At 35.5% G+C, this 20178-nt stretch overlaps 2 protein-coding genes across 4 annotated transcripts in view; one reads left to right on the top strand and one right to left on the bottom strand.

Moving 5' to 3' along the window:
- CCHR2.PART0H2orf80 (chromosome chr2.part0 C2orf80 homolog) overlaps positions 1–20178 on the bottom strand; it is a 438540-nt gene that overhangs the window by 158815 nt on the left and 259547 nt on the right. The gene's annotated exons all lie outside the window — the stretch shown is intronic.
- LOC122793040 (gamma-crystallin M2-like) lies at positions 83–8946 on the top strand. Its single transcript, XM_044060707.1, has 3 exons — positions 83–282; positions 394–636; positions 8607–8946. Exons 1-3 carry the CDS (start codon positions 274–276, stop codon positions 8880–8882), a joined length of 528 nt encoding a protein of 175 aa, XP_043916642.1. The 5' UTR covers positions 83–273; the 3' UTR covers positions 8883–8946.

Here is a 20178-nt window from a genome sequence, read left to right as displayed (position 1 = left end):
GACCTGGCACACGCAGCTCTATTCTCTCTCTAGGACAAAAGAAAGAGTTGCTTGCAGGGAGGGGGCTGGTTGTTTGCTAGTATTTTCTGTACTAGGTCAGTGACTAGTCAGTGTTTTTCCATTTCATAATGTTATAACAATGACTAAAACACTACTGTCGATTTAAATCATAATCCTTTGCTCAACATGCTGTAAGAAAAGCACTATATAAAGTGGTGCTCTGTTACCAGACAGCAATACGAACAGAGAAGGAACATCTGCCCACAGCTCAAAATGGGAAAGGTAGTAAAGAAAGGCTTTAGCAGATAATGCATTACAAGTTTATTTTTCTGGCATTTATTAATTTGTTGAATTTATTGTGTAAAATGTAATTTACATTTTTTCCAATAACAGATCATCTTCTATGAGGACAAGAATTTCCAGGGGCGCAACTATGAGTGCTCCAGTGATTGCAGTGATCTGCACTCTTACTTCAGCCGTTGCAACTCGATTCGAGTAGACAGTGGGTGCTGGATGGTCTATGAGCACCCAAATTATGGGGGGTACCAGTACTTCCTGAGTAGAGGTGAGTACCCTGAGTATCAGCGCTGGATGGGCTTCAACGACTGCATCCGTTCCTGCCGCCTGATTCCATCAGTAAGTTATATTTTCATAGTAATAACCATATGTAGCATTTTTCTACAATTGTATTTGCATTGTCTACATTAAAGGGTGATCTCAACTTTATTTACAAACGAGTTCTAGTTTTCAGAAAACAGTTTGTACTATTATGTTCTTCAATAGTTATTAATGCAGCATATTGTCTATCCACTTCCTTTACTGCTTTTCTGACTATATCCTGAACTTCATTTACCACTGTAAATTTTCTAAACATTAATAACATTCTGAAAGAGAATGTCAGTCACGGTAACACAGAGACTGACTGGTGTCCACAGACACACAGACAGACAGACAGACATGCTTCTCTACAGTAACATTAGAGTGCTGAACAGTCAATTTTTGGTTGTTTTTATACCAAAGTTAAGAAACACACAAGAAAAAGAACTAAGATCAAATTAGATGACTACATTAAGCATTATATATAATGAACTATGAAATTATTTTAAACTAAAGACATGAATCAGTTTGTGGTTGCCAGTATTCTACAAATATTTCTATGCCCTAAATCAGGCCTAATAGCACAGTACTGTATCTCCTTGCTGGCAGTTTAATTATAAAGAAACACTACCTGATTGATATATTGACTACTGCAGTGAAAATATATTGTTTTGCTTATTTTTGCATTTAAAAGTAATTTGTTTTCTGGTAATACTATTATCATGCAGTTTTCTTTCCTTAACCAGACTCAACTGCAGATGTACGTTATTTAGACTATATGAGCCCCCTTTTTTTCCCCTGAGGAATCTAACCACACACTGAGATTTTCTATGATTTTTATAACTTAGAGAAAGGGAATCCTATCTGGAAAAGAGGAATTTTCCTATTTTCCATAACAGAGATGCAGCTACCATGAACCCAGACCAAATTGTGGGAGTGTAAAGTACCTCTGAGAACAATGAGACAGTTTCTTGTCTCTCTCCCCACAAGGGTCTTCCCATGTTCACTAGCTTAAGTATCGGACGGATATTAGTTAAACACAGCAGTGTTCTTTGTTTAATCTTCTGTGGAGCATGCCAACAGTGACTGTTGCACTAAGAACCCATGTTAGTACTCAGTGTTTTGTGCCTCCCATATGATGTGACTTGGTTCCCAAATAACATGCTGAGTTTACTCCTACATTGACTTTGGTAACCACCTATAACTGACAAATGCAGTTTATCAGTAATAATAATTCATTACTTTAATGCAGTAATAAGAATTATTGAGCAATTTAAACAAGATTATATGACAGAAGAAATGACCGTATATAATATTTTGTACAGTGTTTCCATTGCCTAATAGGTCACAGTCTAGCTTTCTTCTAACGGTTTCTTAGTTTAATTGGAATTCCATTAACTCATTTTCACCACACATAATTCAGCCAGATGTAGGGGCCCAATTCAATCAAGTCTGGCTGAGAAAGGTAATTCATAGTTGGTGAAATCCTATACAGATATAATCTCTGATGCTCACTTGTGAGTGCCATCAGAAATGTCACAAATGCTATGGATTTTTTTACATATTTATTAAAGTTTCACAGAATTCCAGTACATAATTGTGATTTGTACAGGTCTCAAATGTTCACAGCTCATGGAAGTAAAAGTTTAGCGTTTTTTTTAACATTTGTATTTAGTATATTATGCTGTACCATAAATTAGAGAGACATGGTGAACCTAAGAGATATTTAAAAAATTACACACTCTTCAGCATGTCATAGAAGAGCCTCATAGAAGATGATTTAGATCATGTGCAGGTATGCACACACACACACACATATTATATATATATATATATATATATATATATATATATATATATATATATATACATATATATATATATATATATATATATAATAGCTTATAATCAAAAGTCGAACATTCATTATGTCAAGTAACATTCCATCAATGACTTTACATCAAAGAATGTTAGTCAAAACTAGCACCTCTAAACAAGTGTTTTTACAGCACCCCCCATCCCATGGAACTTAAATATATCAACACTAAAATCATACAACAGTAGGGAAAAGGATAAACTTTCTAACCCTGCTGTTTGCTGATCTTGAACAGAACTAGTTCTAGTACAGGAATGAAACTGGAATTGACCAGATACGTCAACCATTCTTAATTTGACAAAAGTAGCAGTTTAACAACATGTTTCAAACCTATATATAAATGTGTGTGTGTGTGTGTGTGTATGTGTGTGTGTGTGTGTGTGTGTGTGTGTGTGTGTATATATATATATATATATATATATATATATATATATATATATATATATAAAAACAAAAATGTAGAACACAGCACACCAATAAAAAGCAGATGGCAAAGAGCAGTATAAAATCCAAATAGACTTTTATTTGAACACAGGTGAGTGCTTTTGCGATAAAATCACTTCTTCAGACCATACAAAAAATCAGCAGCATCTCAAATATGTAAAATGCAATCAATTAAATATCTACCAATAAAAACATTCAAAATACAATAGCCATATAAAATTTAACGGCACAGCTTTCTTTTAAGACAAAAAACATAAAAGGCTATTGCCATAAAAACACACATAGCAGTACACTTTTTTAAGAAGCTTTCTTTCTTTCAGAACTGGCTTAAGAGGCACCGATTCATTCAAACCTGCACTTCTATGTGCTGATAGTTTAAGAATCCATCTTAATTCTTTCCCCTTCTGTGACAAACCTTTCTCTACTATATGTTTAGCTAAGGCACTATAACTATGGCCCTTATTGACACAATAATTATGGTCTCTAATTCATTCCTTAAGTCGCCTATTAGTTTTTCCTATATACAATTTTGAACAAGTCACACACTGTGCTAAATAAACTAAGTTCTTAGTGTCACAATTAGTTTTAACTTTAAAAACATGATTACCATTGTCTAGTTGTATAAATGTATTGGATACATCAATGTATTTACAAAAAGTACATTTACCACAAATAGAGCTTGTACTAGAATATAATGTTTTTCTATTTGAGAAGCAGAACTACTTGCAAACCTCTGGCGTAGCTATGGGCACGTCCTGTGCCAATAGCTACGCCAATATGGTCATGGCATACTGGGAAAATGTAAACATCCTAAATGTTGAACAATTTAATGTGCATATAAAATTCTTTTGGCGTTTTGTTGATGGCTTATATATTTTTTGGAAAGGAGACCTTGAAAGTTTAACTAATTTTCTAAGTGCTATAAATTCAAGTTCACCCTTCCTTAAGTTTACTATGAAAGATTCTTGCAATTATATAGATTTCCTTGATGTTACCCAGAATTTCAGCACATGAAACTGTATTACTTTTTTCTTAAAATACATATATTTTCCTAATGATAATGGTAGATCTGTTTGGCCCATGTGCTTTTCTGTCACAATGCTGTTTTGAAACAGAAACTTTGTCTAGGCTATCTGTGCCATGATTTATATAGCCATCTCACCTTTTGGATGGCATTATATAAATAATGTTAATGTGCAGGTACATCCTATGCTAATGTGTAGGTACATCCTATGCAGATGGTGACACTGTTACAAATGGCTGGACATAATGGACATAATGAAGAGTTCATATCACAGTTACAAGCAGTACAAATTCCACTTAAATATAAAAAAGCATGTGAAGTAGAATTCAGTTCCTGCATTCACAGGCAGCAAAGTCTCCTATACCCCTACATAGAGTGCTTCATCTATTGCATGTTTTTTTTTCCCACTTATTAGTATCTTCAGGTTGTGTTGGTGTTTCTGTGGTGGCGTGGCACCACCCCACATGAACCACTCCACATCAAGTCATGTATACTAATACTGAGGCCCAGTTATACTCTAGAAGTTAGGATTAGCAGCCTTCCTAGCTGAAGAAGTAGATGACACAGGAGGCAAGCTGGTCAGGGATCCACCATGAAGGCATGTGGAAGTTGGTGACTTACTTATTTTTGGCCTTATCACTTTGTATATGATGACATCAGATTTGAGACAGAACTGTGAAATAAAGCACAGTTATTCAAAGCAGCTCTCTCAGGCCCAAGGGTGAATCTACTCCTAGTTCCACCAATTCACTCCACCCAGCTTCCATGCATCTGCTTCACTCTCCACAAAAGCTTAAGTGAGTGACTTAACTCCACTAGCATATCTTCCTCAATCTACCCCCCCCCCCCGCAGAAAATGTGACCAGGCTCATGGTCATTAATCCTTTCCTTGCCCTTATGAGCTCAAACAGGTACTTGAGATGCTACTGAAACCCAGGTCACCTGGATTGTAGTCAGGGCTTCATCCATCTGTTCCAATGGAGCAGGCCTTTACACCCTGTTACTTAGTACTGTTACTCTAAGATCATTGAAAGGGAAATTTCCTTGGCAATGACCTCATTCACAAAGGGTGCTTTACACACTTAGCAACAGTTGCAAAACTGGCCTCTAAAAATATGCCATATTTCGTCTTGCCCCAGTGTTTGACTGCATTTTTTTCAAGCATATTTGAAACTATTTCCCTAATATTTTACTTTCAAAACAGTACCAAATACCAAGAAAAGTTAATTGTACTGTAGTCAACAACAACTGTCAATGGATTGTTTCGCTGTACTGTACAAAAACTAGGCACCATTAGCACAAGAAATACAAGAAGTTTTCTTATCATCATTAGACTCTAATAGATATTACAGGCTCACCTCAGAACAGACAGCTGCCACATACTTTGATTATCAAAATCTCTAATAATCCCTGGGCCAAGCCAGATAGTTACTAGGAAGGCAGAAGCCCCACACCTTTGTCATATTTCCCACAAAAGAAGATATCCCTTCATGCACAGATATTAATCATGCACAGACTTAATGCTACTGGCTAGTAATTCCTACCAAGACCCCTACTCAAACTTACAAATAAATGGATGACTGTCACATCCGGTCACCCATCTGCCAAAAAACTAATAAGCATGTGAAAACAATTATCAACACATAGGAACCTCAAAGCTCCCACCAATGAAATAGCCAAAAATTCTATCAAAAATTAGATTCATCGTTTAACATTCTAACCCGATCAATGGACTATCATGTCTAATGGACTCCATTTCCTCATATATCTTTGGACTCTACCAGTTGTGATTACTGACTATTATGTTGCTGTCAATCTACTTAAGTGTGTCTCTTCTATTTTGTTTACTTAACAGAATATAAAATGATTGCAAAAAAAGATCATAGTTAGACATTTTTAATGTACATTCTGATGCATGGCTCACTCTTCTGTAAGCACACACACACACACACACACACACACACACACACACACACACGTGTGGTGTGTGTGTGTGTGTGTGTGTGTGTGTGTGTGTGTGTGTGTGTGTGTGTGTGTGTGTGTGTGTGTGCATGGGATATATATGCATAGCTACACAAATTAATAAGTAGACACAGAGAAAGAAATAGATATTTAGACCAATGGATAGACAGATATACAAAATACACACACATTTTCTCTATGGTTTTGTGTGCCTTAGCTGTTTTATTGTATTCCTCTCTTTCTCTAATGTCTACTAGTTGTAGAAGATGAGGAACAGGGAATAATGGGGACAGAACATATTTTGCTAAGAATGATTCCAGTTTGTACTACTTTTCAGTTTATTGGTTGGAGTTTAATGAAAATGGCCAGGAAAAGCTTCCTGTAAAAAAAAATGTTGTAATGTATATTAATTTCTTGTTGTGTGCCCGAGTAATAACTGTCCACTATTAAATATTAAATGTGCATGTACACACACACACACACACACACACACCAGGAATTAAATATATTTTGCAAGAACACTTTTGATGAGATAAGTTTAATTTTATGACTATATCAGTAAATCCGGAAACTAGACTAAACTGGAAACAGTTTCAACAAAACATACTCTTCCCACATCAGATTCCTTAATACAAAGGTTTTCACAATCCATACATATTCCATAGAGCCATTAGATGAGGGAAAGAGAAAGAAAAATATACTAAAGAACCAGGTACACAAATAATATGGGTAAAATAATGTTCCAGTAGTAATAAACACACACACACACACACACACACACACACACACACACACACACACACACACACACATAAATGCATTTTAATGGAAGATGTGAAATCTTAAAAAAACCCTCTCCCTTGCAATAACAGAACTGTGGTGGTGGGGAATCTATCAATGGAAATATTTCAATTATCATTTTCAGTCAAATGCAAATATTTATTGGCCTCAAAGCATTACAGTAGTCTGTTACCAGTATGAAGTTAGTAAGGTGGTGATATAACATTATAAACTGGCCTTAAGGTATGGGTGAGATACTAACATATCAACCAGGAAAGGCATGTTTACCTCATTACTAGGTATAGCCAGAGAGGAAGAAAAATGACTACTTATCATTCAAAATGCAAATGCACTCACATGATCACAGCCAAAAGTGGAGCAGTCATGCAGCAATGATATAGGTAAGGATTAGGACAGGCCATTAGCCAAAAAATAAATAATGAACATTCACATTTAAAGCATGATAAGGTGAGGACAAGACTCTGCTAGGCTCACAGAAAGAACCCTGATGAGGCAATGAAGAGGCATACAATGAGTAACTTAAAAATCTTGGATTTTAGCTCAACAATTATTAAGAGCTCACCCAAGAACATTGCATACATATCTGTTATTTATAAAATTCTCAGAAATTATTTTAGCAAAACAGATGTTTCTTTTTGGAATTATTCAGGTGAAGTTAATAGACAAGTATTCTCAGAAAAAGATAAAAAATGCTGTTTACAGTCTGTGAAGGAATCCACATCTTCCCTGTTCTGGCATGTATACACATGGAAATGTTTACATAGATGTTTTTTCACCCCACATAGACTAGCAATAATGTATAAGAAAGATAAAATGAAATGCTGGAGATGTGGACACCTGATGCTGACTGGATACATATGGTTGTTAATTGCAAACTAATTTCCCCATTTTGGTTAGACTTTAAATATCTTTGTAAAGCTCTTTGAAATGACAACTGTATACTTTCTGACTCCCTTATCCTTTTCAATGTTCTTGTTCCTGAAGTCATTCCCAAAATCCAAGCATTTTTACTATGGTCTATCTACTCTATAGCAAGGAAATTGTTACCAAAAACTGGAAATCCCAATCTACTCCTGCCTTTAAAGTTGAGTTTATTCATCTTGTGAAATACATTTGTAAGAATGAGATTGCTACTATAAAAGCAAGGACTAACAACACAACTCATCATTTAATTGCTTGGACAAAATTGTCAAATCTGTTACAGAAATATTAAGTGTTGTATACAGTTTATTTGTTTTTCTTGTTACTATACTGTTAAGTTATTGTGTTATAAAATGAATGAAAACATTTTGGAAAAAAAAGAATGGAATGTTGGTGACACTTCATTCTACAAAGCAAGAAGCACAAGATGCAAACAGGCAGATACATATTTTAGAGGATAGAAGATACAGTAGGGGAAATGGGTACTCAAGGGTGACATAAAAGCAAGGGGTTCAACAGGGAAAATACAAGTAAAACAGTTTTAATGGACAAACATTCAAGGGAACTGAAAAAAATGACACTCAATCATTTGGGAAAATGGCTTATAATAATAATAAAAAAGGGAATTTTATAGTGGACAGTGCAAAAACATGCATGCTGGAACAGAGACTTAGCAGAGAACAGCTAAAAACAACCAGATAGCTTTGTTTATATATTCAAGTCCCTTTGTACTGCTATAAAATTAATGTACAGTGAAGGCCTCTGTTTCAGATGTTGGCACTTTTTCCCCTGCAGTCCACAAGCTTGAAAAATGAACTACCTAAACACCTCATACAATGTAAGATTCTAGTTTACCTGCACGTAAAAAAAAGCCCCAGCTCTTACAATAGAACATGTGTATAGCTGGAGGAAATGACAAGACAAGCTATGCAAAGATTTATTACTTATTAATTTCTCTTCTTGTCTCATTCCAAATAACAGCACAGCGGCTCGTATCGGATGAGGATCTATGAGAAACCTGAATTTGGAGGCCAAATGATGGAGTTCACAGATGACTGCCCATCTGTCCATGATCGATTCCGTCATCAGGACATCCACTCCTGCAATGTGATGGATGGTTACTGGCTCTTCTATGAGCAGCCTAGCTACAGGGGAAGGCAGTACTTCCTGAGACCTGGCGAGTACCGGAAGTTCAGCGATTGGGGATCCATAAGTTCTAAAACTGGCTCCTTCAAACGTATTGTTGATTTTTATTAATTGGGGCCCTTTTTTCAAAGTTGGCTACCATCCTCTTTTATGTAAATAAAGATTTAAGAAATTCCTTCCTTTCTTTGCGTGTTTTTTCCAGAGGTCTTTTTTAACTTGAAAAAGTTGTTTAGCTGATTTCATGTGCATTTAAATATTTATTTGTAAATGTGTCAATCAGTTCAGTAAGTTGATTAAAAAAGGCACAATCTGAATCAGATGCAGCAAAATGCAATGGTACTGAAAATAACAATAGACATAACTTGTACTCAAAAGGAATATTAAGTACAAAGCAAAAGCTTTGCACTTAATATATACATTGGAGACAATACTTGTAAAGAAGAAAAATTCTTGATATCTTTATGAAGTTTCTAAAACTGATTTAGTGCCTGCCTATTGTTACATTTTTATATTGCCTTAAACCAACCACAATTTCAAAAACAACTGGTGTAAATGCAAACACAAAGGGACTTGAAAATATAAACAAAGCTATCTGGTTGTCTACATTCCTGTGGCCAGATGGTGCTTCTGCATTATCATGAAGGAAGAGATTCCTCTCTTATGGTGAATGAATTCTTGTTGACTGTCACAAAGCTGGGTGCTGCAAACTTGTCTAAGGAATTGTGATACTGGGAAAATGAATACAGCTGCCATCCAGGTCATCTTGTTCTCCTCTTGTTCTCCACCATGTTCTCCTTCTAGTTCATTCCTGGATTTGAATTATTTCATGAAGTCATGATGTCACTTCCTCATACATACATTCTGTGTATTAGTGCTTCTGGTCTCTACTAGAAGATTATAATGCACAGTTCAGTATATTGTCTCTCTCCCGGCAAGGAGAGCGGTTCTTATGATTCCCACCCCTCACCACCCTGACTGGATGTCTGTCAACCTGTGATTGTTCAGCTTGAATCATATTTCCCACTGTTGCATTGACAGAAGGTTACATTTAAATATTGTGTTCCTTTTTTTTTCATAATAAATTTTTATTGATATATATTTTCAAAATACAATAAAATCACACACATAATTCACTACTATTACTATCAAAACTATATACAATATCTACATGAAATGCTTCCATATAAAAATCGTCATTATTCCAAAAAAGAAGACACCAGGGAAAAAAAAAACAAAGCCAAAACATTTGTAGAAGTACTTTACGTCCATACATATCATACATATTTTCAAAACATTGTTTCCTCCACATATACATCCAAACCTTAATATATTCCTAATAACAGTATTATGCTAATATAATGTTAAAAACCTTTTCCAATATTTTCGGGTTATTAATATTTTTGTTACTTTGCTTCAGGAGTAATTTATGTGCTAATATATGCTTTATAGCCACAAGCTTGAAATTATCCCATGATGTCTTATCTGGTTCTAACCAATTTGTAGCTATATATAACTTCATCAGCAAAAAAATATTCATACATATTATAGCTTGTGACCTAGAGAGCTCTCTAGGAGGAACATGTAGAATCATAAATTCCCATGATAATGTTGAACTTTGATAACCCATCTTTTGTAGTTGTGTTCTAAGAGAGTTCCAAAGTTTATATATACACTTGCAGCTCCAGAACATATGAAGAAGATCCGCCATTTGATTTGTGCAATATGGACAAATTGGAGAATTCCTAGGATTAAATTTATGTAACCTAAGATGAGTATAATAAGCATTATTCCAAATCATCAACTGCGTATACATCAACTTTTGAAAAGAGACCGATTTTATTGTTAAATCAATTGCTTTTAATACCTGATTATCTGCTACTGTCATTTTGTTTACCCAATACCCTGACAACAGAATTTTATCCTGGAATTTTAAATCTTTAATTAATTTATTTGTTGTTGTTATAAATTTGACCTCCTGTTGGAGAGCCTGCCACAATTCAGAGCATTTATCCACAATTCCAACTACCGGTTTAAAGTTTTCAAAATGACTCAGAGCAAGTTCTCTGATTTGTCTCATGACAACCATATAACTCTTAGGAAGATTCAATTCCTGCCTAAGTTGTGAAGCCGATAAATGAAATTTATTAAAAACATCAATCAGAGTCAAATTAACTATTAATGGGAATTTACTAAGATCAATCAACTGATTATTTAGTTTAAAATTGGGATTCCTATGGAAAGGCTGAAAAACCATCATATATTGCAACAAGTCTACTGATTGGAATAAATTTTGCAAAGATGGCACATATGTTTTTAAGTGGTCCATAATCCCATACTTTATCAAACTACTTTTATCCAAAAAAGGTAAAGCTTTAGGATTTATGTTCCGATCTAGAATATGCTTGTAATTCAAGACCACCCAAGTTGGTATCCTCTTTGTATTAATTACCTCATAATTAGCAATTCTTAAACACCTGTTGGCATTCACAATTAAATAGTATACTTCAAAATTCGGTAATTCAAGTCCTCCTCTACTCTTCGGGGTCATTAATTTCTCATACAATATTCTAGTTTTCTTTGGCTCCCAAATAAATTTAGCTAGATCTTTATGAATTTGTTTAAAAACTGTCTTTGTAATTGATACTTGAGCAGACCTAAAGATATATAACATTTGTGGTAATATATTCATTTTCACTATTGATACTTTTGCCAATACCGGTAGTCTTAAATTCCTCCATCTGCCACAATCAGCTACTATTAGTTCCCATACTCATTTAATATTATTACTATAAAAGTCCTTATTATCCGTAGAGAAGCTAATACCCAAATATTTGATATTTTCTTAACATGATATCTTCCCCAACAGGGACATTAATGAAAAAGGTTTAGGGTTCTTAACGGAAAATACTAGTTTTCTCCAAATTAATTTTATAATTAGAGACTTCTGAAAATTCATTTATAACATTTAATATCTTTTCACTATCAGAAATTGGGGTTGTACAATAAATAATAAGATCATCAGCAAATGCCGACATTACTAATTTATTCCTATAAAGTATTGGTGCATTATGATACAAATTTTGCTTAATATATAAAAATAGAGGTTCTAAATAAAGGTTAAACAATAAGGGGGACAAAGGGCAACCCTGCCATGTACCATTTTTAATCTGTATTCTTTTAGAATAACTCCTATTAATATATAATGTAGTATACAGATTACTATATAATATTTGTAGTATCTGAATAAATTCCTGTGGCATATTGAAATAAGGCAACACATCAAACAAAAAGTTTATATCCACTCTATCAAATGCTTTCTGAGCATCTATTATAAGGGCATAAATATTAGAGTTGTTTTGTTTAGCATACATCATCATATTATGTAGTGTAATTGTGTTATCACTAGTTTGTCTAGTTGCCATAAATCCAGCCTGTTCCTTAGAAATTAAATGGATCATAATCTTTTTTAATCTACATGCTATAATGGTAGTGAGAATTTTCATATCCACATTTATTAATGCTATTAGCCTATAATTATCCGGGCTTTGGGGGTCTGAATTAGCTTTATGTATAAAGATTGTTTTTGATGCATTAAGGTGAGGGTCACTAATTTTATTTCTGATTATGTAGTTAAATACATGAGACAATATTTTACCAAAACTATCAGCAAACTCTTTATAAAATTCAACTGTCAAACCATCAGGACCTGGTGACTTATGTACTTTCATATGTTGAATTACATATACTATTTCCTCTGAAGATATAGGTTTAATCAGATCACCTTGCAGACTCTCTTCTAATTTTGGAAAATTAATTTTTTGCAAGAATCTTTTATTCTGTTTATGTATAGACCTATCAATTTGACCCTCATAAACCTTGGTATAGATTTTTTCGAAAATATCAATAATATCCTCAGTTTTAGAATACACTGTGTCATTGTATTGTATTTCAGAAATATGTACTGTTGTTTTCGATTGATTTATAATCCTTGCCAATGCTTTTGACGGTATTTGAACATTATTGGCATATTTCACTAAACACCTATGCTCCTGAAGTGTTACTCTACTATTATGCAGCAAGAAGAGATCCCTTTGACATTTCAACATTTCCTTCTCTGTTTGAGCATTAAAATTCTGAATCAGTTCTTTCTCGAGTAGCTTCACTTTTGTTTCTAATTTTTGAATATCATTGTTTTACCTTTTCTTATAATATGAGGCTTTTTGCAAAAGAAATCCTCTAATTTGAGATTTAGCTGCTGCCCATTCAATATCAGGAGTATGTTCCTGAAGCTTCATCCTATCTGTTAAACCTTTCAGATATTTTACAATTCCATCTATTATATCCTTTTTATTTAACAGATTTGGATTAAGTGACCAGTTATAACCTCTCTGCATTCTTGTATCTTTTAAATCTTTAGAAAACCTTAACGGAATTTTTGAGTGATCCGATAGATATCGAGTATGTATAACCACTACTGGTTCCAAATTAATTAATGCTTTGGACATCAAGAAAAAATCTATCCTAGACCACATTTTGTGGCATGGTGAATAGAAGGTATACTTAATTGCATTATTAATATTATGTGCATAACAAAAGGGGTCATATAATTGAAAATCTTCCTTGAAGTCATTTAATGCTATCCCGGCCTGCTTATTAAATGCTCTTTGTGGACAAGACCTATCCAACTTTGGATTTTGATAGGTATTCCAATCCCCACCGACAATAAAATAATAACCATCATACTGTGTTAAGATTGAATATAATGATGTTATGAAACTTTGTTGGTCATTACATGATGCATATATATCCAAAAGTAAAAGAGGTTTATCAAACGCATTATCCGATAAAATAACATAACACCATCGCCCATTTTGATCCACTTTAGAGTGTAAAATCTTGTCTTTGTATTGAGTTTTAATAATTATAGCTACTCCAGCACTGTTTGTCTTACCTTCTGATGCCACTACCGCTCTAATCCAGTTCTTTTTCCTAATATCATCCCACTGATCATTTAACAAGTGTGTTTCTTGTAAAAATGCAAACAGTGCTTTGTCCTGTAGCAATATGTGTAGTAACAGCTTCCTCTTCTTCAAGTTCTGGAGCCCTTTAACGTTCCATGAGTCTATTTCCCACATTGACAGGTCTAATTATCCAATAATAGTATAAAAGGGAAATTATCCAATGGATATGTATTAACTGCATACTAAACATAATCTGGAAGCATTGCCTACATCCCGTCCCCAGCCAGTGCCTACCCACTTTATCCCTGGACCAAGACTTATATAGGTCTAGTATGTAAAAAAACATGAACAAGGTTAAAAACACAAACATATTTAAAAGCTTCATGTAATAAAACTTAAAACATTTCCTAAACTTACAACCTATATATTCTAACTTAGCTACTACAAAGTCTAAACTAAACATTCCCTAACAAACACTGCTATTGCTCTACAGCTTATGTTCCAACTATTAATTAAGCAAATCTCTATTGTAAGGTATTATTACCATTTAAAGAAAAAAATTTAATATATTAACTAGCTACTTATACCTACCCCAAATACCTCTTTTGGTACAATCATTATTTATATACCACAATTATTGAGAGAGAGAAAGAAAGAAAAAAGAAACAAACAAAAACAAAACAAAAAAAAACACAGACAGAAAAAAATAAATGCATCCCACATTATAATTCTGTACCATACACAGTGCCTGCAACTACCAATTATCAAGTTTTGCAATTGCATGCTTTAGTTCCTAACTATACTGACATTAGTTGTCTAATTAACACCACCCAATAGCCACTATTTACCTATTTATATTCATATATATATAGCGCTATACCTTGCACCCACTGCAGATATTGTAAAAATATAATTTGGTTCAACACTATAAACATAAGGGAAAAAAAAAAAAAAACAGGAAAAACAGATGTTATTATATGCTTCACATACATATTCTAATGTTATTTACTTGTTAAAAAAACATTAACACATTATGTCAGTTCTTTTCAGCTTCTCAAACCAGGAAACCATCAGTAATACTCGCGACAGGGGACCACTTTCGCAGCCGGACCACAGGAAGTGTTACATCGAAATCCACACTCTCAGCTGCATTCAAGAGATTTCCTGTTTACCACTCAACGAAAAAAGTTCGTAGAGGTCATAAAAGTTCGGAAAACGGCCAGCAGACCCTCGGATTATCGCAAACAAACAGTTTTATTGCTTTTACAGAGGCCCAAACGACTTAAGCAGGGAACAAAGGATTACCTAAGTCACGAAGTATAGTAGATACTGGATCTGACCTCAGGAGCATGCCAGTCTCAACGGAAGTTTCTTTCAGCCCTCTGATGCAGGTAAAACTTTAAAAACCTTCAGAAACACTCCCTTTGCCTCGTTTTTAGTAGAAACAGAATATTTAATCCCATCCACCATAAATGTAAGCACATTAGGATATTTCATCTGGAATTTAATTTGCTTGTCAATCAGAAATTTACAGTATGCAGATAAAGACTGCCTAGCTTGCCTTACTTGCAGTGGTAAATCCTGAGGCAGAAATATTTTACTATTTTTCCACATAACAAAGCCACCATTCTTTTTTGCAGTAAAAAGTATTTTACTAACATCTTGAAAGTTCAATATCTTAGCATATACAGGTCTAGGCATATTAGAAGCTTGTACCTCTCTCAGTGCTCTGTGTGCCCTTTCAATAACAATTTGTTTCACTCCATCAGCATCATTTAACAAAACTTCAAGTATTTGTGTTATAGTTGGTATTAGCTCTGCATACTGAATGTTTTCAGGGATCCCTCTAATAATAATATTATTTCTTCTAGACCTCGCTTCTAAATCAATAAGTTTGCTTTGCATGGCTTGTAACTCCACATCATGTACCTTTGTTTTCTTCTCCAGCAAGTCTATTTTGTCCTCGGTTTCTGAAATTCTAGCCTCTGGTTTGTCCATTCTCTGCAGCAACTGATTACATAAAACTCCAAAAGTTTGTATTTGAGTAGTCAGGTCCTTTAAAGCTTCTTGTATAGGCAATAAAGCATGTTTGATTTCGTCCATGTTCAGTGGCTGATCAGTTTTAGATCTAGTCTCTGGTTTCTGTTGTTCCTGCTGTCTAGTAATTCTTTGTTTTTTCGCACTCCCATCCTTTACTGGTGACTGTAATTCCGACAGCTTTGTTTTGGTAGTAGTTGTTTCCATGCTTTTTCCTTCTTGTGACATTTTCCTTTCCCCGAGCTGACAGGTAAAATGAAGAATGCAGACAGTCCTTTGTTTATTTCTCTCTTCATAGCTAGCTAATCACTTGGAATCCTGATAGATTAAGACTTTTTTTTCCACTTTTTTTCCTGGTTATAGATTAATTAAGTGTAGATGCATCTTTTTTTACTTTAATTTGACGTTCAAACCTCTTGGTATCGACTCAGGTTACAGATTTTTCTCAGGTTTATTGAGGAGCTGCAGGTCAGCAGTGTTTACATAATGGCAGCCATCTTTGAATTAAATATTGTGTTCCTAAAGGAAGGCAAATGCATTTAGTGGGTATTCACCATGCTCATTAATTTAAACTATATCAGTCTGTGGCCAAAGGTAATATAAACGTAGTGATCCTGATGGTGAATTATGTAGGACAACTTATGCAGAAATATGTTTTCACTTATCACTTTGAGATCATATTATTTGTCTTTTATGTGCTGAAAATGATGCCTTAAGACACAAACATACATATTTTTTCCGAAACTTTTTTAAGATTTCAAATACAACAATAATATCTGTAGAAAACTCTAACTTGAGCAGAAACATAAGCATTAGTAGATGTAGAACTAGGATATTAAGCAACCAACCTCAGGATTTCTGAGTGTTGTATACAGTAAAAAAAATGATTTCATCTTTACTGTAACACCTGTTCAACACTAGAGCCTTCCATGTACAGTTCTTCAAAATAGTACAATAAATTAACTTCTCCATGCAGAGGTCTTTGCAATGATCCATCTTTGGAAATTAAGGAGGAGTTACAAAGGTGCTTGCCAGAATATTAAAACTAAGTACACGGTGGACTATTTCCTGTAAATGGTATACATGAGATATGGCATCTGGGAATAGTCCCATCTGTTACTTTAGGTAGGTAATCTGGGGTTCAGTGTCACAGGGGACTTGTACATCTACACACATTTGCCTTCTACACGAGGAATGATTATGTCTCAGTTATGCTGTTATGCTGAGCAGTATATATAATGTAGGTTCTCTGCATAAGGTGGTCACCTGGTCATGCTCACCCATGTATCCTTATTTTCTTCTTGAGAAAGACTACTGAATGGGATGCACAGGAGATCATAAAAATTACAGAGGTTTATCACTCTGTAATAAAAAAAAACTGTTACTCCCTTGATGTTGTGTCCCCTACCCAGTAATGTATTTGGGTAATCTAAGATGGTTCGAGTAGCACTGTAAAAAGAAAGCACGGGGGTGCAAGATACCATGTTGACTTCTTGTACATGCGTAAAGGTTTCAGTCATGCTTCCCTATCTGCCTCATCTCTCTTCCAGACAGTATGGAAATCACAGAGAATATCTCTTCTATGGAACCATCTCCCACTCTACATAAAGAGAAATACTTATTTTACTCTATTCAAAAATCATTTGGACGAATGCATGGGAAACTACAAATTCATCCCAGGTTTAGCACCCCTGTCTCTCATGAATTAGGGCAACAAATAAATATGCCAACATTTCCTTGTTCTGCCTGCCTCTGAGTTATTCCTATGCAAAATATGAGAGCTAAAACTACCAAGCTAAGCTTTACAAATAAATAATCTAGTAAGTAAGTATGAACCTACCTATCCATATATATATATATATATATATATATATATATATATATATATATATATATATGGGTCTACTTTGAATAACCGAACCGCCACTTCACCGACACCCAGAAGATCGAGATGGAACGACCGAACAGGTAGGTGATCGAAAAGGCGATATTCCGACAGCCGAAAGACCGACAATGGCAACGTGTGAGCGCGATCCGGTAAGTGTGCGATAGTGATGGATTTAGGATTGGGGAGCGGACAGGTAAGTGTACGATAGTGAGGGATTTTAGGTTAGGGTGTGGGAAAGGTGAGTGTGCGGTAGTGTCGGACTTAGGGTTCTGGTAAGGTAAGTGTGTGATAGTGACGTAGTGTAGTGTAGGGAAGGGTTGAGTGTGTTAGGGTTAGTATGCAGGTGGAGTGAGTGTGCGATAGTGACGGGCTTAATGTTTTAGGGTGGGTTAAGTGAGTTAGGGTTATGGTGCAGGTAGGGTAAGTGTGCGATAGTGACGGTGTTGAGGTTTAGGGGTGGGTTAAATGAGTTAGGGTTAGGGTGCAGGTTGGTTAAGTGTGCGGTAGTGTCGGACGTTAGGGTTAGGGTTTAGGTTAAGGTTAGTGGATATGTTATTGTGTGCAATGTGTAGTTTACGTTTTTTGCGTCGGTGTAATGGTGTTCGGTGTTTTGAGTTGTTGGTGTTTGTCGGTATTGTGTGTTTTCGGTTGTTTGGGGTTGGTAAATTGTGTGTCGGTGAATCGGAAGTTCGGTTATACAAAGTAGACCCATATATATATATATATATATATATATATATATATATATATATAGCCACATCTTAAAGTCTTTGAGAGTAAGATATGCCTAAAAAACACTGGTTTATCCCAGTTACCCTTCTTTTTACCCTTCTGGGAAGTTAATGACTTTCAGAATGTGACATTTCCAGAAGTGGGCGCAGTACTCAAGATAAGGTCTGATATGGTAACAACACAATACAGGAATCTTGGACTGAATGTGAGGTGAATACTGTACTAAAAAGACATATAGTCTATTAACCTTGAAACCAATGATCTACAATGGATGGAGTTCCCTTAATTTCCTTAGGACAGTACTCCCAAATTCTTCTTCCCTCTCCTGTTCTGGAGGTGTGAGAATTTAAATGGCAAGGCTGTAAATCATCTCCAGATGAAGGACATCAAATATATTAAAAGCCGTATGATAGTATTTATATCCCTCCAGTTACTTCAAGCCCAAGGGGTCTACCCATCACTGACTGCCTTATATCTTCCCTCTACAGACAAAGGTTGGGTGGCTATTACACTGCAGTGTCAAGCATTTCTTAATCCTGTTATGTCCAGGATTTCCTCACCTCCTGGTGCAAGACATGCAACAATATCAGTATGGACAGCATATGCAGGATTCCATAAGCATGACCTTCCCCCAAAGACACACCCACACTCTCAAACACAGACCATAAATGTCAGTCTACACTCTCTGTACACTCCACCTGGGCTGCCTGCTGCAGAGCTTCCAACATTCATCAGGGGCTGTCAAGGAGTGCAAACACCAACACATCCACCAAGAGAAAAGAGATAGCCATCACATGCTCATATTCTCCTCCTTATCCATCAGCCCTCTAGCACCTCAGCTGTTAACTGCATCTGGCTTCCTTGTAATCAAAATGTGAGCTCTGTCTCATTGCCAGCTGGCTGGCTCTAAGTGCCATACCATGCCTGATATTCCCCACCTGGATGTATTTTCTCTTTTACAGCTGCTGTCCAATGCTTTGTTTTACAATTCTTCCAGTAATAGCAACACTATCAAATAATGTTAAATAGTTATCCATGCAGTTTGCTGCATATTTCTCTACTATTACTATTTTATTTCCAAACTGACTATTGGATGGTCCCATTGGTAAGATGCTAGCCTCCTTTCATGGACTACAAGAACATTAACACCTTTGGCTAAAATGGAGTTAAGTTTGTTTGTTGGTCTTTCGGCTTTTCCCGGTTAGGGGTCTGCTAATGATTGGCAGTAGATTTTCATGAGCACCGAGGTGCCCAGCTCGATGTTCAACCTTCAACGAAGGCACGTCCATTTACGCATGTCTTTCGAACACCCACCCAACCATGGGGAGGACATGCAGACTCAACACAGAAGGCACTCCCTGCACTCCAGCTGAGAATCGAACAGGAGAACCTCTTGCTGTGAGGTAACAACACTACCGCTGCACCACCGCGGATGTCCCTAAAATGGAGTTAAGTACTAAATATAAAACAGATTGAATGTACTTCACTGCAATGCCAGTTCTGGTCTTTGAACTCAACCTGAGTAACACTAGTCTCCACTGCAGATACAGAAATATATTACACAACACTGTAGAACAGAGCCCTGCAACAGTTTGCAGTCAAAGAGCCACAGACCCCACTGACCCAGACTGGGTACGCACAAAAAACAATCTACTTAATCTGGCATTACAAGTAGCAGTAATCTGTACCACTGAACAGCCTTGTATACATGTTTGTTAAAGTGATGTGTTAATTTAATCAGAATGTATGGGTGAGTTTGCTAAAAAGGACACAATATTTTCAACATGAT

Source organism: Protopterus annectens, chromosome 2.part0, assembly GCF_019279795.1.
Source record: "Protopterus annectens isolate FY-2018-M chromosome 2.part0, PAN1.0, whole genome shotgun sequence".
In the NCBI taxonomy this organism is placed as follows: domain Eukaryota; kingdom Metazoa; phylum Chordata; order Ceratodontiformes; family Protopteridae; genus Protopterus; species Protopterus annectens.
This window is presented reverse-complemented; position numbering and strand designations above follow the sequence as displayed.